The sequence below is a fragment of the Xiphophorus hellerii genome, chromosome 6 (assembly GCF_003331165.1).
Source record: "Xiphophorus hellerii strain 12219 chromosome 6, Xiphophorus_hellerii-4.1, whole genome shotgun sequence".
Classification (NCBI taxonomy): domain Eukaryota; kingdom Metazoa; phylum Chordata; class Actinopteri; order Cyprinodontiformes; family Poeciliidae; genus Xiphophorus; species Xiphophorus hellerii.
Window position 1 is genome coordinate 28100042 of NC_045677.1, and position 18862 is coordinate 28118903.

General features: G+C 36.4%; 1 protein-coding gene and 1 pseudogene across 2 annotated transcripts; both read right to left on the bottom strand.

The window, feature by feature from the left end:
• Positions 1 to 8: 8 nt before the first annotated feature.
• On the bottom strand, positions 9 to 4451 carry LOC116720966 (zinc finger protein OZF-like; annotated as a pseudogene).
• An 883-nt stretch (positions 4452 to 5334) lies between these two features.
• LOC116720999 (zinc finger protein 32-like) lies at positions 5335 to 8930 on the bottom strand. Of its 2 annotated transcripts, none has more exons than XM_032564562.1 (3): positions 8648 to 8930; positions 6359 to 7288; positions 5335 to 6274 (listed from the first exon to the last, which is right to left on the bottom strand). In XM_032564562.1, the coding sequence occupies exons 1-3, from the start codon at positions 8844 to 8846 to the stop codon at positions 6252 to 6254; spliced, it is 1152 nt and encodes a 383-aa protein (XP_032420453.1). In that variant the 5' UTR covers positions 8847 to 8930; the 3' UTR covers positions 5335 to 6251. The 2 variants fall into 2 exon arrangements, with proteins under 2 accessions (XP_032420453.1, XP_032420454.1); XM_032564563.1 differs by having other exon boundaries at positions 6443 to 7288; positions 8648 to 8928.
• Between the last annotated feature and the right edge of the window lie 9932 nt (positions 8931 to 18862).

Below are 18862 nucleotides of genomic sequence, written 5' to 3' on the forward strand. Positions count from 1 at the left end.
AACAAATTATTGTTTTTAATGGTTTTATGTCTTCTCCCCATTGAAAAGCTAATAATATTGCCAACATTTTTAGTTTTTCTATTTTTATACTGAATTCTGGTACTAGAAAAGCTATTCCTATTTTTCTTGTTATTTTTGATGCATCCGTATAGATTTGAATATATTGATAATTCTTTAAATATAATTGTACTGAATAATTATCTATGATGAAAGATTTATCTTGTTTCTATTCCATTATTGACATGTCTACTATTGCTTCTGGTAGAATCCAGGGAGGTATAATTGATATTGGTGTTTGACTACCATAATTTCTAAATTACTCATTTGAAATTATTTTTTCTTTTCAATAATCCACCCAAAACTCCTAATTTCTTTCTTTTCTTTTTCCCACCATGGATTTCAAATTCCCCAAGTTGGATGATCAAAGTTATTGCCTTGTAAATTGAACCAATAGTTTATTTTTATTTTTGGCTTCTTAAATCTAACTGCATTTCTCCTTATATTGCTGCTGTTGATGTGGTTTTAAATGCTCTAGTACATAATCTTAAAGCCTGATATTGAATAATTTGCCTAATTTAACCAGATGTGTTTTAGCTGAAATACAACTTTGTATTATACATAAGTCTTTCTTCCTAGACAAAGAGTAGTCTGTACCATTTTAAATAAAATACACAAATCATTAAGTTAAAAAATAAAAAACACATCACAAAGCAGAGAAATGATTATTCCAATAGGCAAAATATCTATATATGAAATTGCTACAGGTTGTATTTGTCAGAGCTTTTATTAAGTTGTTTGTTACATCCAAGTCTCACATAAATTTAGACAAGAAATTCTTCAGCAAAGCATGAATATTTGTGTGTTTCTCATGACAAACATTTGACTTGCAGATGTCCATCCTGGAAATCTGAGGAGGGTTCTGAAAGGTCCTCATTGGCTAATTTGCAAAAGTCAGCCAGTAGCATGTCAAATAGCGTAGACCTTCAATATTTCCACTTCCAAGCCAGTTGAAATCACTTTGAATATTCTAAATATTCTTTAGAAAATTTAACAAACTTTGCTAAAAAATCCTTAAATGGGCAAAATGCAGGTCTAAATGGGCAACCATTAGACCTTCAAAAATAGGTGAAGGTCTAATGTTTGAAAAGTGAAACAATCCAAGACAGGGTTTAATATTTATTACAGTGAATCTGTGTGAGTTAATGACTAATTTGTGTATTTGTGTTATGTGAAAATTCAGTTTACCAGCATGAAAGAACACTTTCTTCTCCATATTTCATGAAAAATCCATCTCATTCATGTGGGTACTAATGAGAATAATTAAGTGACCAATTTCAAAGGCAACTTATTCACAGGTTTGTCTTCCAAGCAGCCCTTGACCTGTATGGGTTTTCATGTGAATGATCAAATTATCCCTTCGATTGAAGCTTTTTTCACAAGACTGGCATCAAAAAAGCTTCTCACCTGTATGAATTCTCTTGTGACGATTTAAATGACTAATTCGTGAGAAACTCTTTCCGCATGATTCACATGAAAAAGGCTTCTCACCTGTATGAATTTTCTTGTGACAACTTAAGCTGCTCATTCGAGAGAAACTCTTTCCACATGACTGACATGAAAAAGGTTTCTCTCCTGTATGAGTTCTTTTGTGGTCATTTAAATAATTAATTAGAGAGAAACTCTTTCCGCATGATTCACATGAAAAAGGCTTCTCACCTGTATGAATTTTCTTGTGACGACTTAAAATGCTCATTTGACAGAAACTCTTTCCACATGATTCACATGAAAAAGGCTTCTCACCTGTATGAATTCTTTTGTGGTCCTTTAAATTACCTATTCGAGAGAAACTCTTTCCACATAACTGGCATGAAAAAGGCTTCTCACCTGTATGAGTTCTTCTGTGGTCCTTTAAATTACGTATTCGAGAGAAACTCTTTCCACATGACTGGCATGAAAAAGGTCGCTCTCCTGTATGAGTTGTCTTGTGACGATTTAAAATATAACTTAGAGAGAAACTTTTTCCGCATGTTTCACATGAAAAAGGTCTCTCACCAGTGTGAGTTCTGTAATGGTTTTTCAATTTACACAGGTGTGTGTAACATCTCCCACAAATGTCACATTTAAAAGATCTTTTCTTTGTACTGGTACCAGACTGACTCTCTGACACAGAGGAGCTGCTTCCTTCCTGATCTTTGCTCTCAACCACTGGAGAGATATGAAGGGAAAGCTGCTCTGTTTTTGTCTCGTCTTCATTCATATCATCTTCCTGAAGAGTAGAAGTCTCAGTCAAAGCAGCAAACTGCTTCTGGACAAGCTGCTCTCCCTCCTGACTGCTGCAGAGGTTCTTCTGGTCCTGTCCAGTTAGTAAATGTTCTGGTGGCTGCTGTTCATGTTGAAGCACGGAAGATTCTAGTTCCTCTTTTTTTACATATGTTAGTGGATATTCTATTTGCTCATGTTTGAGCAGTGTAGGTTCTGGTTCATCCTCTTCTTTAATCAATTTTGGTTCTGGTTCCATCTGTACCTCTTCAGTCCACTGATGTTCTGCTTCTTTCTGATCCTGACTGGACCTACTTGCCAGGCTACAGACTTGTTGGATGGCAGAAGCTTCTTCCTCATTGGAGACACTTGGCTGTTGGAGGTCTGTGGGAACAAAGGATGACATCATTAATATAATTTAATTGATAACTATCTCATGGATCAGCCTGGATTTTCCTGGAGATTCTGGTCTGTAGGCATCATACGGTTAATCTAAAATTAGTTTGTCGAGTTTAACGGAAAAGCAGGTAAAGTGTCCTCCACATTAATTTGAAGCCATAGCAAAAATATTCAAAATGTTTTAATCCAGAAATACAGTTTCATACAGATTTTTTATTTTTTACAATTAAATGTTTAATTTCAGGGCATTCATACAGAGAAGAACTCATCCTACCATAAGACAATATGTTTTTAATTTTAATTGTAAATTCACTTTTTAAAGTTGATCAAACTGTGTAGAAACTTAAATCAGTAAAACATGGCATTCTGGCTCTCTGGATTATAAATGTGATGAGACACAGAGCGGCTTGTTTCTCTAAGCCATTCTTCAAAAGAAGAAAGAGAAGAGAACATTTTCTTTAATAAGGAAGATGTCTTGATGTTCAAAAGAAAGTGTATCCAAGAAAATGTAGAAAAAACTTGCCTAAAATGAAAACCTATTCATTATTGCTGAGATTGTAAATTTAGATTAGTAAATGGAAGTGTGAGGGATGAGGCTGGATGAGTTTCTCTCAACACCACACACTGAGGAGGATGTGCTGCTAAAAAGCATAACTACAACAAAAGAATGATTTGAAATGTACATTATAGATATTTTTGCTTTCCACATTTATTGCTGGAGATATTTGACTGTTTATATGTGTTTTATTATGATTTGTTGAATACAGAGCAAAATTTGATTTAGTCACACATTCAGCAAAGTGAAATAAAAATGATTTTAATACTTTACTGTTAAAAACTGACTTTTTACCATTTTGCAATAGACAGCTTGCTCTGTGAACATTGCCATATTTCCAAAATGGCAAAAAATACACATTGAAATGTAATAATATTCATTTTAATAGTCTTGAGTATTTTGCACTTTTAGCTTCAGCTGGTTTGAGACAAGATTACAGTTTTGCTCTGCTAGATCTGGGCTGTGCAACCTGCAGCTCTGTGACTCACTTAATATAAGAAACAATGAAATATTGCACGTTTTTTGTTTCATACGTTTGTTCTGTTTCCATATGAAAAAAACAACAGTTCATCCTGCATCTCCCCTTCTCCTTCCTAATAACCTCCATTGCAGTATTCAGACCTGGAGATGTACTTATTTTTTAGGATTTATAAAATCGCAGATGAACTCACAAATGAAGTATTTACACCTTATATTCCAGATTTCTAGCACTTATAACAATTGGAATAATGTATATAGTGAAGGAGCTCGACTCATAAACACATTTTCTGTTTGTGCTGCAACATTTTGTCCTGAGCTCCAAAACTATCAGCCTCTGTAGCATCAGAGCTAGCAGCTAAAACAGTTTCTGTTCAGCCCCGTTTAGCAGCAGCTGGAGCTGCAGCAACTATCGCCGCTGACGGATCTCTGCTGTCTTCAGTGAAAACATCAGCACCTTTATCCAGACCTACCAGAACTTTGTCTCTGCAGCTCCGAACCGACTCTGTGTAGCTTAATTTCTGGTTTCCAGTTGATCCCCATCATCCTGCGCTGAGCATCGAGCTCTTCCTCGTAGCAAATGATGGTTTTTTCAACCTCGGTGAAGATTTCTTGAGCAGCAGCAGTTAGTCTCTCTCTGATAAACTCTCTGAGATGCTGAGCTGAAGACATGGTTGCTGAAATATTAGCAGGAATGGGACAATGCAGCAGTTTTCTAGCTTAACCCATGCGGTCTTCTTCTTTTTCTATGGTCTTTACTGGCAATTTACAGACTTTGTGTACTAGCGCCATCAACTGGACGGATGTGTAACTATATTATATACATGCACACATATACATAGTAAATTCTCTCAGCTAATTTTGTATCTTAAATATTTAATAAGTGCTTGATTTATGTATTGTGATTGATGATTCCCTAATAACTTAGCCATAATTTTTGAAATGCCTCTTATCCTTTCCATTTCTTTTCTTTCTCTTATAAATTACTTAAAATGAACCTAAACATGTCTTATTCCTTCTATGTCCACACAATAAGAACAATCACCTGATGGATGTTTTCCTATAATTTTTAAATCACTATTTAAACTAGTATGCCTAATCCTCAACTTGTTTATCCATATTTTCTTTCTTATTCATTATACTACTACTTTTTACAGCTCCCTCTTTTGTCTATATTATATCTTTCCTGCCATGTATTATTTCATCTTCAATAATCATTTTTAATTTTTGTTCTGCTGAATGAGACTTTGCATTCAATTGCACTTACCTTACCTGCTTGTTTAGCCAACCTATATACATTTTCATAACAGATAACTATCTTAGCATGCTTCACCTCCACCACTCATTGCAATGCAAAAATAATTGCAAACATCTCTGCTGAAAAACATGATAAATTATCTGCTGTCCTTTTTATAATAACTTTTTGCTTAGGAATGTATGCTGCTATCCCTGTTTTATCAGTCTCTTCTTTTGATGCATCTCTACATATTTGCGTCGTTTTTCCATACATTACTAAGAACGGAATATTAAATATTCAGCTTTTACTACTTTTAATCTTGCAAACTGTATGCAGACTGTTGCATGAATTATTCACTAGTGTGGAATAAAATAATTATTCCCAGTGTGTTTACTTTTATTAGAAGTTTAATATTAATCTTACAATGTTTAATCAGTTTATTATGTCTCACTCAGTCTTACAGAGTCATTGTTTCTCTTTTTAGCCTTCACAGTTTGCCTCAGTGTGTCAGAAGCTTAGCAACAGGCGATAAGTAAATAGTTGTCATACCTTGCGGAGGGACAAGACCAGACCGACGGCGGAGAGATTATTATTAGGCACAGAATATTCTGTCTGAAACCCATTTTTAACTGAAAGTTGCATTTTTCTCTGCGTGTGTATTAATCTGATTAGCTCCTTGGTTAAAAATTCACATGAAAAAGGCCTCTCACCTGTATGAGTTTTGTTGATGATACTCTGTCTGTGGGAGAAGGACAGTATACAGTTTATATAGAGAGGTGATTCCTTTGTCTAGTTAGATCTCTTCGGAGTTCTCCATCTGTGCAGATGTAAAATAAAGCTGTGTTTTGTTCTTTCTCTTTAACAAGGTTTGGACTTTGTTAATTTTTCTCGCTCCACACTAGCAGTAAGTATTGTGACAACAACTGCGCAGTATAAACATTTTTTATTTTTTGACATAGGGCCCAGAAGTCTGGCAGCGCCCCTAGGAACAGGGATGAATCTAAAACCTGCAGGACATTTAATGTTGAGCAACTGGGTTGGAGAGTTCTGGACTAGGCAATTCCAGCTCCACCATTCTTATGTACTTGTTATATATTTGTTTCATGTGGAAATTCAGTTTACCATAATGAAAGACATTTTTCACCCCATATTTCATGTGGAAAACCACATCTGACCCATGTGGGTTCTCCTGAGTTTATCTAAATGATCAATTTCTGAGAAAACTTTTCCACAAGTTTGGCTTCAAAACGGCCTTTGACCTGTAAGAGTTTTCATTTGAATCCTCAAATTATTCCTTTGAGAGAAGCTTTTTCCACGGGATTGTCATGATGAAAAAGGTCTCTCACCTGTATGAATTCTCTTGTGACGATTTAAACTACTAACTCGATAGAAACTTTTTCCACATAATTCGCATGAAAAAGGTCTCTCACCTGTATGAATGTTCTTGTGGTCATTTAAACTACCATTTTGTGAGAAGCGTTTTCTGCAAAATTCGCATGAAAAAGGCTTCTCACCTGCATGAGTTTTCTTGTGGGCAATTAAATGACCAATTTGAGAAAAACACTTTCCGCATGATTTGCATGAAAAAGGCCTCTCACCTGTATGAATTCTCTTGTGGACTCTCAAATCACCAATTCGTTTGAAAGTTTTTCTGCATGATTCGCATGAAAAAGGTCTCTCACCTGTATGAATTTTATTGTGGACTTTTAAATTACTAAGTTGTGAGAAACTTTTTCCGCATGTTTCACATGAAAAAAGTCTCTCACCAGTGTGGGTTTTGTAATGGTTTTTCAAGTACCACTGTCGTGTGTAACATCTCCCACAAATGTCACATTTGAAAGATCTTTTCTTTGTACTGGTATCAGACTGACTCTCTGACTCAGAGGAGCTGCTTCCTTCCTGATCTTTGCTCTCAACCACTGGAGAGATATGAAGGGAAAACTGCTCTGTTTTTGTCTCGTCTTCATTCATATCATCTTCCTGAAGAGTAGAAGTCTCAATCAAAGCAGCAAACTGCTTCTGGACAAGCTGCTCTCCCTCCTGATTGCTGCTGAGGTTCTTCTGGTCCTGTCCAGTTAGTAAATGTTCTGGTGGCTCCTGTTCATGTTGAAACACTGAAGAATCTAGTTCCTCTTTTTTTACATTTGTTAGTGGATATTCTATTTGCTCATGTTTGAGCAGTGCAGGTTCTGGTTCCTCCTCTTCTTCTTTAATCAATTTTGTTTCTGGTTCCATCTGTACCTCTTCAGTCCACTGATGTTCTTCTTCTTTCTGGTCCTGACTGGACCTACTTGCCAGGCTACAGACTTGTTGGATGGGAGAAGCTTCCTCCTCATTGGAGACACTTGGCTGTTGGAGGTCTGTGGGAACAAAGGATGACATCATTAATATAATTTAATTGATAACTATCTCATGGATCAGCCTGGTTTCTCCTGGAGATTCTGGTCTGTAGGCATCATACGGTTAATCTAAAATTAGTTTGTCGAGTTTAACGGAAAAGCAGGTAAAGTGTCCTCCACACTAATTTGAAGCCATAGCAAAAATATTCAAAATGTTTTAATCCACAAATACAGTTTCATACAGATTTTTTAAATTATTTTTTACAATTAAATGTTTAATTTCAGGGCATTCATAGAGAGAAGAACTCATCCTACCATAAGACAATATGTTTTAATTTTAATTGTAAACTCACTTTTTAAAGTTGATCAGACTGTGTAGAAACTTTAATCAGTAAAACATGGCATTCTGGCTGTCTGGATTATAAATGTGATGAGACACAGAGTGGCTTGTTTCTCTAAGCCATTCTTCAATAGAAGAAAGAGAAGAGAACATTTTCTTTAATAAGGAAGATGTCTTGATGTTCAAAAGAAAGTGTATCCAAGAAAATGTAGAAAAAACTTGCCTAAAATGAAAACCTATTAATTATTGCTGAGATTGTAAATTTAGATTAGTAAATGGAAGTGTGAGGGATGAGGCTGGATGAGTTTCTCTCAACACCACACACTGAGGAGGATGTGCTGCTAAAAAGCATAACTACAACAAAAAAATGATTTTAAATGTACATTATAGGTATTTTTGCTTTCCACATTTATTGCTGGAGATATTTGACTGTTCATATGTGTTTTGTTACGACTTGTTGAATACAGAGCAAAATTTGATTTAGTCACACATTCAGCAAAGTGAAATAAAAATGATTTTAATACTTTAATGTTAAAAACTGACTTTTTATCTCTTTTGCAACAGACAGCTTGCTCTGTGAACATTGCCATGTTTCCAAAATGGCAAAAAATACATATTAAAATGTATTAATATTCAATTTAACAGTCTTGAGGATTTTGCACGTTTGCTTCAGCTGGATTGAGACAAGATTACAGTTTTGCTCTGCTAGATCAGGGCTGTGCAACCTGCAGCTCTGTGGCTCACGTATGAGCTTATAAATGAAGAATTTACAGCACTGATAAGACTTGGAAAAATATATTTAGTCACGGGGCTTGAATGATCTCCATCTGGTTTTCAGAGACTCGTAAACACATTTTCTGTTTGTGCTGCAACATTTTGTCCTGAGCTCCAAAACTATCAGCCTCTGTAGCATCAGAGCTAGCAGCTAAAGCAGTTTCTGTTCAGCCCCGTTTAGCAGCAGCTGGAGCTGCAGCAACTATCGCCGCTGACGGATCTCTGCTGTCTTCAGTGAAAACATCAGCACCTTTATCCAGACCTACCAGAACTTTGTCTCTGCAGCTCCGAACCGACTCTGTGTAGCTTAATTTCTGGTTTCCAGTTGATCCCCATCATCCTGCGCTGAGCATCGAGCTCTTCCTCGTAGCAAATGATGGTTTTTTCAACCTCGGTGAAGATTTCTTGGGCAGCAGCAGTTAGTCTCTCTCTGATAAACTCTCTGAGATGCTGAGCTGAAGACATGGTTGCTGAAATATTAGCAGGAATGGGACAATGCAGCAGTTTTCTAGCTTAACCCTTCTTCTTCTTCTTCTTTAGATTTTAACGGCAGCTTGCATCCATTTACGTTGCACTACTGCCCTCTATTGACTCCTACCATCTACACCTCAAATACTCTTAAAAATCCCAGTGTTTTTTAAAAAACGAAAAATCTTCTTTTTCCCCTCAATACTATTCAGCTGATCGATCACCTTGTCAAATTCCAATTCCCTACTAACACCTAGTTCTGTTTTTAATAATCTTCTTTGACTTTCGTATTTTCTACATTTAATCAAAACATGTTCCACTGTTTCTACTTCATCACACCATCTACATAAACCAGTAAGGTGTTTCCCCATCTTAAAAAGAGTTCCGTTTAGGAAACTATGCCCAGTTCTAATTCTATTTATAATTATCTCTTCCCTCCTGTTTAATCCTCTGATCCTTTCTACATCGACTGTATTTTGTATTCTAAATAAATGTCTTCCATTTATTTCATTTACCCACCTAGCTTCCCATATCTTCTTGCTTTCTTTCCAAATTATACTTTTGCCTTCAGATTTAGATAACTTTATTTGCATATCAATATCTTCTTTTTTAATTGTCTCCTTCGCCAGCCTGTCCGCTCTTTCATTCCCCATAATACCTACATGAGCAGGAGTCCAGAATAATACAACATTTTTATTTTGTTCACATATCCTATGATGAACCGCCATAATCTCATATAAAATATTTTGATGATTTTTTGTACGTCCCTTTGCGATACTCATCAACGCAGATAGAGAGTCACTACAAACTATTATTTTATTCCTATTAGTTTCCTCCACCCATTCTAAAGCTACTAAAATAGCACCTAGTTCTACCGCGAATACACTCAAATAATCAGATGTTCTTTTTGAAATACTAATCTTTAATTCAGGAATCACTATGGCTATACTGGTTGCTTCACTTTTAGGGTCTTTCGACCCATGCGTATAAATTTGCAAATATTCAGTATATTTATTCTGCATTTGATTATAAAATTCGTGGCAAGTATCTAATGTGTTCCTTTTCCTAATATTTGTTAGTGTTCTGTCTACATTAATATATTTCCAAATCCATGTCGGTCTCAAAGGCCACAATACAGTTGGACTAAATTCCTTATAATATACATTAAAAATTTTCGCTCTTTCATCCCCAACCCACCCAAAACTATCAATTTGTTTCTTTCCTCTTTCCCAACACTCTCCTAATAATTTCTTAACCGGGTGATCTTCATTATGTCCTTTTAAACTTATCCAATAATTGACCATTAGCTGCTGTCTTCTAATGCATAATGGCATTTCTCCTGACTCTACTTGTAATGCACATATTGGTGTTGATTTAACTGCCCCTAAACATATTCTCATTGCTCTGGCTTGAATAACATCTAACTTTTTTAACCTAGTTTTAGCTGCTGATCCATACACCACACTCCCATAATCTATTCTTGATCTAATTAGAGACACATATATATTTTTAAGGGAATCGAAATTCGCACCCCATGTCAACCCAGCTAAACACCTCATAATGTTTAGAACCTTTTTATTCTTCTCCATAATATGTTCTATGTGATTTCCCCAAGTTAGTTTCTTATCAAAAACTACTCCCAAAAAGCGAAACCAATCAACCCTTTCTAACTCTTTCCCATATAAACACAACTTTTTATCAACCCCTATTTTTTTATTTGTGAAAAACATTACTTTTGTCTTTTCAACTGAAAATTTAAAGCCCCACTTTACTCCCCACTTACCCACTTTATCTATACCTTCCTGTATTTTAACAATAAGATGGTCCACATTTCTTCCCCTTTTCCATAATGCTCCATCATCAGCAAAAAGTGACTTACCAAAACCGATGGATAATTCTTTAAAAATGTCGTTGATCATAACTGAAAATAATGTTGGACTTACCACACTTCCTTGAGGGGTTCCATTTTCTATTTTACATATTTCTGAAAACTGACATCCTATTTTAACTTGAATATTTCTATCCCTTAAAAAATCCCATAACCAATTAAACATATTACCTCCTATACCCATCTGATGTAATTTAATCATTAACCCTTCCCTCCATAACATATCATATGCTTTCTCCACATCAAAAAACACAGCAACAACAGTTTCCTTATTAATCTGAGCTTTTCTAATATCATCCTCTAAACATAAAATAGGATCCATTGTTCCTCTCTCTCTACGAAAACCACTCTGATAAGGAGCAATTAAATGTTTTGACTCCAAATATTGTGTCAATCTCTCATTCACCATCCTTTCCATCAGTTTACACAGATTAGATGTTAAAGCTATTGGTCTGTAATTTACAGGGTTACTATGATCTTTCCCAGGTTTCTTCAACGGAATAATAATAGCTTCTTTCCACTTACAAGGCAGTCTCCCCTCCTTCCAAATCTTATTGAATAAAATTAATAATTTATTTAAAACTTCCTCACTTACATGTTTTAGCATAATATAACACACCTCATCCTTACCCGGAGCACTATTCCTAGTTCTATCCAAAGCTCTTTTTAGCTCTCCAATAGAGAAAGGATAATTCATCAGATCATTATTATTCTCCTTTCTTCTTAAGATTCCATCATATTCCTTTTTAGTTCTCTCCCTTCCCTCCATTTCATTACCTAATAAATTTTTACCACTATGTATCTCCACAAATGTTCTCACTAACATATCAGCCTTTTCCTTGTCAGTTACAGCTACTATATCAATTTTATTTAGTATAGGATAACTCCATTCCCATTTTTTGATCATCCCCCAAATATCCCCTAGTTTTGTACTACTGCCAATTGTGTCACAGAAACCTCTCCAGTATTCTCTTTTTGTGCTCCTTATTGTTCTCCTGACTTTTGCTTGTGACTTTTTATATTCAATTAAATGTTGAAAATTATGAGACCTTTTAACCAATTTAAATGCTTTATTTCTTTCTCTAACTGCTTTCCTACACTCTTCATTCCACCATGGAACTAACTTTCTCCTATTTTTCCCTGATGTTTTTGGAATAGCCTCCTCTGCAGCAACTAAAATACCCTGACTAATCACTCAGTTCATACTTTCAATACTCTGATCATTTTGAACATTTAAAATTTTCCTATCACATAGGTTATAAAATTCCTCCCAATTTGCTTTCTCAAATATCCACTTTCCTCCTATCATTTCAGGCCTATGCACCTGGCCCATCCTTATTTTGCTGATTATAATGTAGTGATCACTACCAAATGACTTATTTTTAACTTGCCAATCACATAGTGGAGCTAAACAGCTAGAAACAAATGTCAGATCTAGTACAGATTCCTTGCCTGAATTTATATCAATTCTTGTCTTCTTTCCATTATTCAAGCAAACCAAATTATTACTATCTAGAAATTCTTCTAAAATGTTCCCATTATAATCTACTTTTCCACTACCCCATAATGAATGATGTGCATTAAAATCTCCACACCAAATAACATTTCCTTTCATATCCATCTCTTCAAGTTTACTTACCTCAAGCTTTTTACAAGGATTGTAAAAATTTAGAACCAACAGTACCTTCTCTTCCACCCATATTTCAGTTGCAACATACTCCAAATCTCCTTTTCTTCCAATAACTTTATACGGAATACCTTCTTTAATCAGAGAAAGACACCCTCCCCCATTTCCTTCTTCTCTATCATATCTAACTGCAATATATCCATCCAATTTGAAATCCAAAAAAGGCCTCAGCCAAGTTTCCTGTATACAAATTACATCAGGTTTTTCTTTTAATTCGTAAATAAACTGTTTAAAATCTTGCCCATTTGACAGAAGACTCCTCGCATCCCATTGCAATATTGAGACTATCCTTCTTGACTTGCCTGACTACACAGTACTCCCCTTATGTCCTCCCACCGAATATTCTTTAAGTCTAAACTATGGCATGCTGCCTTTACAATAATCTGAATCCTTTCCGTTTTTGATTTCACATCTGATGTGGCATTTATAACTCCTGCAATAAAAGTCACCATTTTCTTTTTTTCCTCTTCAATTTTCTTTTCAACCATTTCCATAATTTTTGAAATTACTTGCTTTTCTCCTGTTAGAGATTTCCCAGTTTGTTTCTCTTTCTCAACTACTTTACACGCCTCTGCATATGTTACTTTCTGCGTAACTTTTGTTTTCTGTATTGTCAAGAAAATCCGAGCTCATCCCACTTCCCCATGCTGGAGATTTTAGTTTAACAGTAATAATAAATAAAGTTATCTTTAAAATGAATCACTCAAGTGACATCTAGGCCCAACCGTAGACTTAAGTGTCAATAAAATAAATCTGGTTGTGTGTGTTGTTTTTGTCTCATGCAAACTTTGCTTTAATTCTACTTTTTTCTATCTAATCATAAGAAATCATAGTCAGTCAGAGAGATTCATGAAACAGGAAGAGCAGGTTTCCTGGAAAAAGAGGAAGTAAGTTTCCAGCCTGCAGATTTATAAAAATAGCTGAGACTATTCCTTATTTTAAAGCATGAAAGTTTTAAAGAATGAAATCTAAACATTTTGAGTAATTTGATAAGATTCAAAGTAAAATAATTATATTAATATTGGTTTACTTGTAATAATATTTACACGTACATTTGTGGGAACACTTACAAGAAAAACAAGTAACTGTAACTTTGGTATCAAATAATTAGAATCAGGGATTATTCTTGGTTTCTTTTCAGAAAAACATCTGTAATAACTCACATTAAGATTATAATGAGAGTAATTAATAAGTTATGGTTATAAAATCATAAATGAATGCTAAATCAGAGAAGCTAAAGAAAATAAATGTGATATAAATGTGATTTTGACATTGAACTTGAAATGGTGTAAAAAGGTGTAACTGCAATTAAACATCACTGATATGTTGGAGGTAGATAGTAGGTGAAAGGTGAAAGATTAAGGGAAAAAGGGGAACTAACAGGAGAGCAGAGATGACCAACGCCTTATTTAGAAACAGATTGAACAACGTAAACGTTTCAGAGAAAATGTCGTGCAGGCAATGGACACAGGAGGTTGAGCAACCCTGAGACATTAGCACAGACATCAGGAAATGTCTGTAAGACAGTGATGGATATGAGATCATCTGTCTAAGCAGACAGCAAACGCACCAAATGGGTGGATAAACCCTATAAAAGGTGGGTGCAAAAGAGGAACCTTTAGTTGGATCCTCCGGGCAGCTTCGAGCCAAGATCGAGACGGACAAAGAACTCTGCAGCTGAAGAAGAGCCGGGGCCACGGAGCCGAAGACTGTCCTGCTCATGGAGACCAACCGGTCAGGCCCACAACCTGTGGCTTCGAATCGCACTTCTCTCATCAGCTGGGTTCAGACCCCAAAGACAAAGATGAAGACAAAGGCAAAGGCAAAGACAAAGAAGAAGAACTGGTGCCTTTTTTCCTGCCAGCACCAAGTCCTGTGTGACCTCACCATCCATGCGGAGAAGAAGCTCATCAGACCTACAGAGATCCCTGCCTTCGCCGATCAACATCTTCCTCCTGCTGCAACACCTTCTTCATCATCAGGCCAGGTCTGGGGTTCGAAACGCCAAACTCCGTCCGTCTCTCTCAAAGGTTCCCTTTTTTAGTTCTTAGTGTCAGCAGTAGGGAAAGATAGACTAGATGATTGATTTTACTTATTTGATTATTTCTGCTACTGAATTAAGCTGTACTGACCCTTGCAAAACTGCCTTACTAATAAAATATTTAGCATAAAGAAAATCTAAAAGATGTTGTGGACATTCAGTTAATGAGTCACCTTAAGGTTCTTTGATGGTTGTAAAATAGCTCTGATGTTTGATTCTGGAGAGGAAGAAGTGGAAAATGTTTTTAGGTTGCTGGTAGCCCAAATGTAAAACGTCATCCTTGGGACTCGGCCGAGTCACTAAAACCTACCTGGTTCAATAACAAATGCAAGTTGTAAAATAGAGAACGAGCGACCGTTAACAGGTGAGCTCTGTGAAACTAGTTGGCTGTAGGCTGCTCAGTCTGGCTAATTCACAGGGGGAAGCAGGGTGGGGCACCTGGATGTAGGCCGTCAGAAACCAGGTGAATCGTTTCTCGAAACCAGCTTAAACAGAGTTTACTTCAGTTCTGGACAGGGTAAATCCCAGCAGATTTAGAAAACTCAATTAACCCGTTAGAAGGAGAGCTGGTAGCACATCTCCCCTCTCAGAAGAGGAAGTACGAGAGTGAGAGAGTAGAGACAGAAGGGGGGGGGGGGGGGGGTGTTGCGCAACAACAGTATCATTGATTGTCGTTTCATTACCTCGCATCCCCAAAAAGCGACACTATGCTCTCCTCCACAACTACAGCACTTTGGTTTAACTCCAACTCCACATTTACCATATTCATGGTCTCCAGAACAACGGGCACATCTCCTTTTTCCTTTACACATTTTTGCAATATGGCCAAATTCCAGACAGTTGAAGCACCTCACTGGTTTGGGCACATATTCCCTGACACTAAATCTTATCAAGCCAAAGAAAACCTCCCTTGGCATTTCTTTTGTTTCAAACTCCAGCAACACAGTTTCTGTTTCAATCTTCTCTGTACCCCTTGTCATTCTTCGTGCTCCTTTTACTTCCTTGTTTCTTTCTTTCAGATTTTCAACTAATTCCTTCATGTCAACACTTAACGGCACTCCTGTTATGATTCCTTTGCTTTCATTATTTCTTTTTTCACCCACTTTAACAACTGCTCTTGTTACTGGCACCAGACCTAGGGGAATCTGAGCCAGTATCAAGCGGTGCAAAGGCACAGGAATCCTTTGCAACCAATTTCTGTGGATCACAGAGGAAGCGAGTTGAAACAATGTTACTCTGGCAGAGCTCGTTTATTCTGAGCCGCGCATTTTCAATTAAACAAACACAACCACAATACAATTCAAATGCAGTCAACAACATCCGGAGTTTCCACAAAGAAATAAAATAAAATAAAATAAAATAAAATCCTCAAATAAAATAACATAATAGCAAAAGAAATTAAGAAAATCTAATCCTAAATTAACATAACCCAACTGAACAAAACATTCCATCTACAACACACAGTAAACTGACACACCAACGTTTGTCAGTTACAACTGTTTTTTTTAACGTTTGTCAGTTGTAACTGTTACAGCGGCCACAAAAGAGATCAAGCCCACCACAAATAAATACACTGTTATAAGAAACAAAAATATTATAATGCTACCCAAACAATACTGACCGATCAAGTGATATAAATAAATTTAAAAATCCCCAAGGCTCCAACAACAAAAAGCAAGCTACACGCCGACACAGATCAACGGCAATACAAAACTTTGCAATTATACATGTAAGTTATACAATAGACTCCGAAATTAATCTTTATATATGTACAGATCATTTTACATGGCTTATGAGAGTGGCCTTCTATCTTACCTGTGGATCACAGAGGAAGCGAGTTGAAACAATGTTACTCTGGCAGAGCTCGTTTATTCTGAGCCGCGCATGCCCAGAGCCAGGAAACTCGTTCTCCTCGCTAGACCCACAGCGGCGCGAGAGCGCCCCCACTGGCAAGAAGACACACGCACACAACAAACACGTCTACACACACAGGAAAAAAACAAAGACAAAAGACAAGACCAACTCCGATAGAAAAATAGGGGGTGTATTTTCTATTTAGTTATTGATTTTTTTAACCTTTTTTTCTCAACCCACTACACTCTAATTTTGACTTTACACACCCATCCAAGCTTTTTCGCCTTTTCAACCTGACCTTCAGAATTACAGCCAATCAAAAGATTTCCGTCTCTCAATACTTTAGCATGTTTAATTTCCCCAACATGTGTCTTAAGTGCTTTTGTTAGTTTAAGTGGATCAATCTTCTTGACTCCTTCTCCTTCATCAAATCTTATTATAATGTTCAGATTTTCTCTTTTTGGTGCTTCTTTTCCTTCCTCAGTTCCTTCATTATCAGTGTCTTCAGTGCTTTCCTCATTTCCTTTTTTCCTCTTTCTTTCAGCAGCTCGCTGCTTCTTTCCACCCTTTCCCACCAATTCCCACTCTTTATCTTCATTCCGACCACTCCTTCCTTCCTCGTCACTACACTCCATACTATTACAGTCTCTTCTTTCCAAATCCAACGTCGTCATGTTCCGAATTAAGTCGCATTTAACACCGAAGTTCAGCGAATCAGTCCTCCTCCTCTCCGTCTGTCCCGAGCTTAGCAGTTAGCCCAAAAACGCCTCCTCTAACCTCCTGCTAACCGGATCACGCCGAAGAAACAGGCAGTCCTCGAAAAAACTCTAGCTTAACCCATGCGGTCTTCTTCTTTTTCTATGGTCTTTACTGGCAATTTACAGACTTTGTGTACTAGCGCCATCAACTGGACGGATGTGTAACTATATTATATACATGCACACATATACATAGTAAATTCTCTCAGCTAATTTTGTATCTTAAATATTTAATAAGTGCTTGATTTATGTATTGTGATTGATGATTTCCTAATTAGCCATAATTTTTGAAATGCCTCTTATCCTTTCCATTTCTTTTCTTTCTCTTATAAATTACTTAAAATGAACCTAAACATGTTTTATTCCTTCTATGTCCACACAATAAGAACAATCACCTGATGGATGTTTTCCTATAATTTTTAAATCACTATTTAAACTAGTATGCCTAATCCTCAACTTGTTTATCCATATTTTCTTTCTTATTCATTATACTACTACTTTTTACAGCTCCCTCTTTTGTCTATATTATATCTTTCCTGCCATGTATTATTTCATCTTCAATAATCATTTTTAATTTTTGTTCTGCTGAATGAGACTTTGCATTCAATTGCACTTACCTTACCTGCTTGTTTAGCCAACCTATATACATTTTCATAACAGATAGCTATCTTAGCATGCTTCACCTCCACCACTCATTGCAATGCAAAAATAATTGCAAACATCTCTGCTGAAAAACATGATAAATTATCTGCTGTCCTTTTTATAATAACTTTTTGCTTAGGAATGTATGCTGCTATCCCTGTTTTATCAGTCTCTTCTTTTGATGCATCTCTACATATTTGCGTCGTTTTTCCATACATTACTAAGAACGGAATATTAAATATTCAGCTTTTACTACTTTTAATCTTGCAAACTGTATGCAGACTGTTGCATGAATAATTCACTAGTGTGGAATAAAATAATTATTCCCAGTGTGTTTACTTTTATTAGAAGTTTATTTAATATTAATCTTACAATGTTTAATCAGTTTATTATGTCTCACTCAGTCTTACAGAGTCATTGTTTCTCTTTTTAGCCTTCACAGTTTGCCTCAGTGTGTCAGAAGCTTAGCAACAGGCGATAAGTAAATAGTTGTCATACCTTGCGGAGGGACAGACCAGACCGACGGCGGAGAGATTATTATTAGACACAGAATATTCTGTCTGAAACCCATTTTTAACTGAAAGTTGCATTTTTCTCTCTGTGTGTATTAATCTGATTAGCTCCTTGGGAATGTTGGTGATGACACTCTGTCTGTGGGAGAAGGACAGTATATATAGAGAGGTGATTCCTTTGTCTAGTTAGATCTCTTCGGAGTTCTCCATCTGCGCAGATGTAAAATAAAGCTGTGTTTTGTTCTTTCTCTTTAACAAGGTTTGGACTTTGTTAATTTTTCTCGCTCCACAATTTGGCGTCACGAACAGGATTCTTCCCGGTTCGTCCTTCCGGTGGACAGCCAGGAGAGGGCTGATCACCAAGACCCTCGTCTCCATAGCAGGCCTGTCAGAGAGTGAGGGCTTTTCTGGAACTCCACCGGGTGGATCGATCGAGACAGAATCCGACAACCTGGTCTGGGGGAGAACAAACCAGCAGTGTTTAAGGTAAAAAAGCTGTTTTCAAATATATGTAAGAAATTTAGAGGGTTTTAGGCTTAAAACACCTCAGAGTTAGATTTTCCTGGGCGTAGAAAATCTAAAGTCTAAAGTAAAAGGTTTTTTGAAGGATTCTCCTGGGCGTAGGAAATCC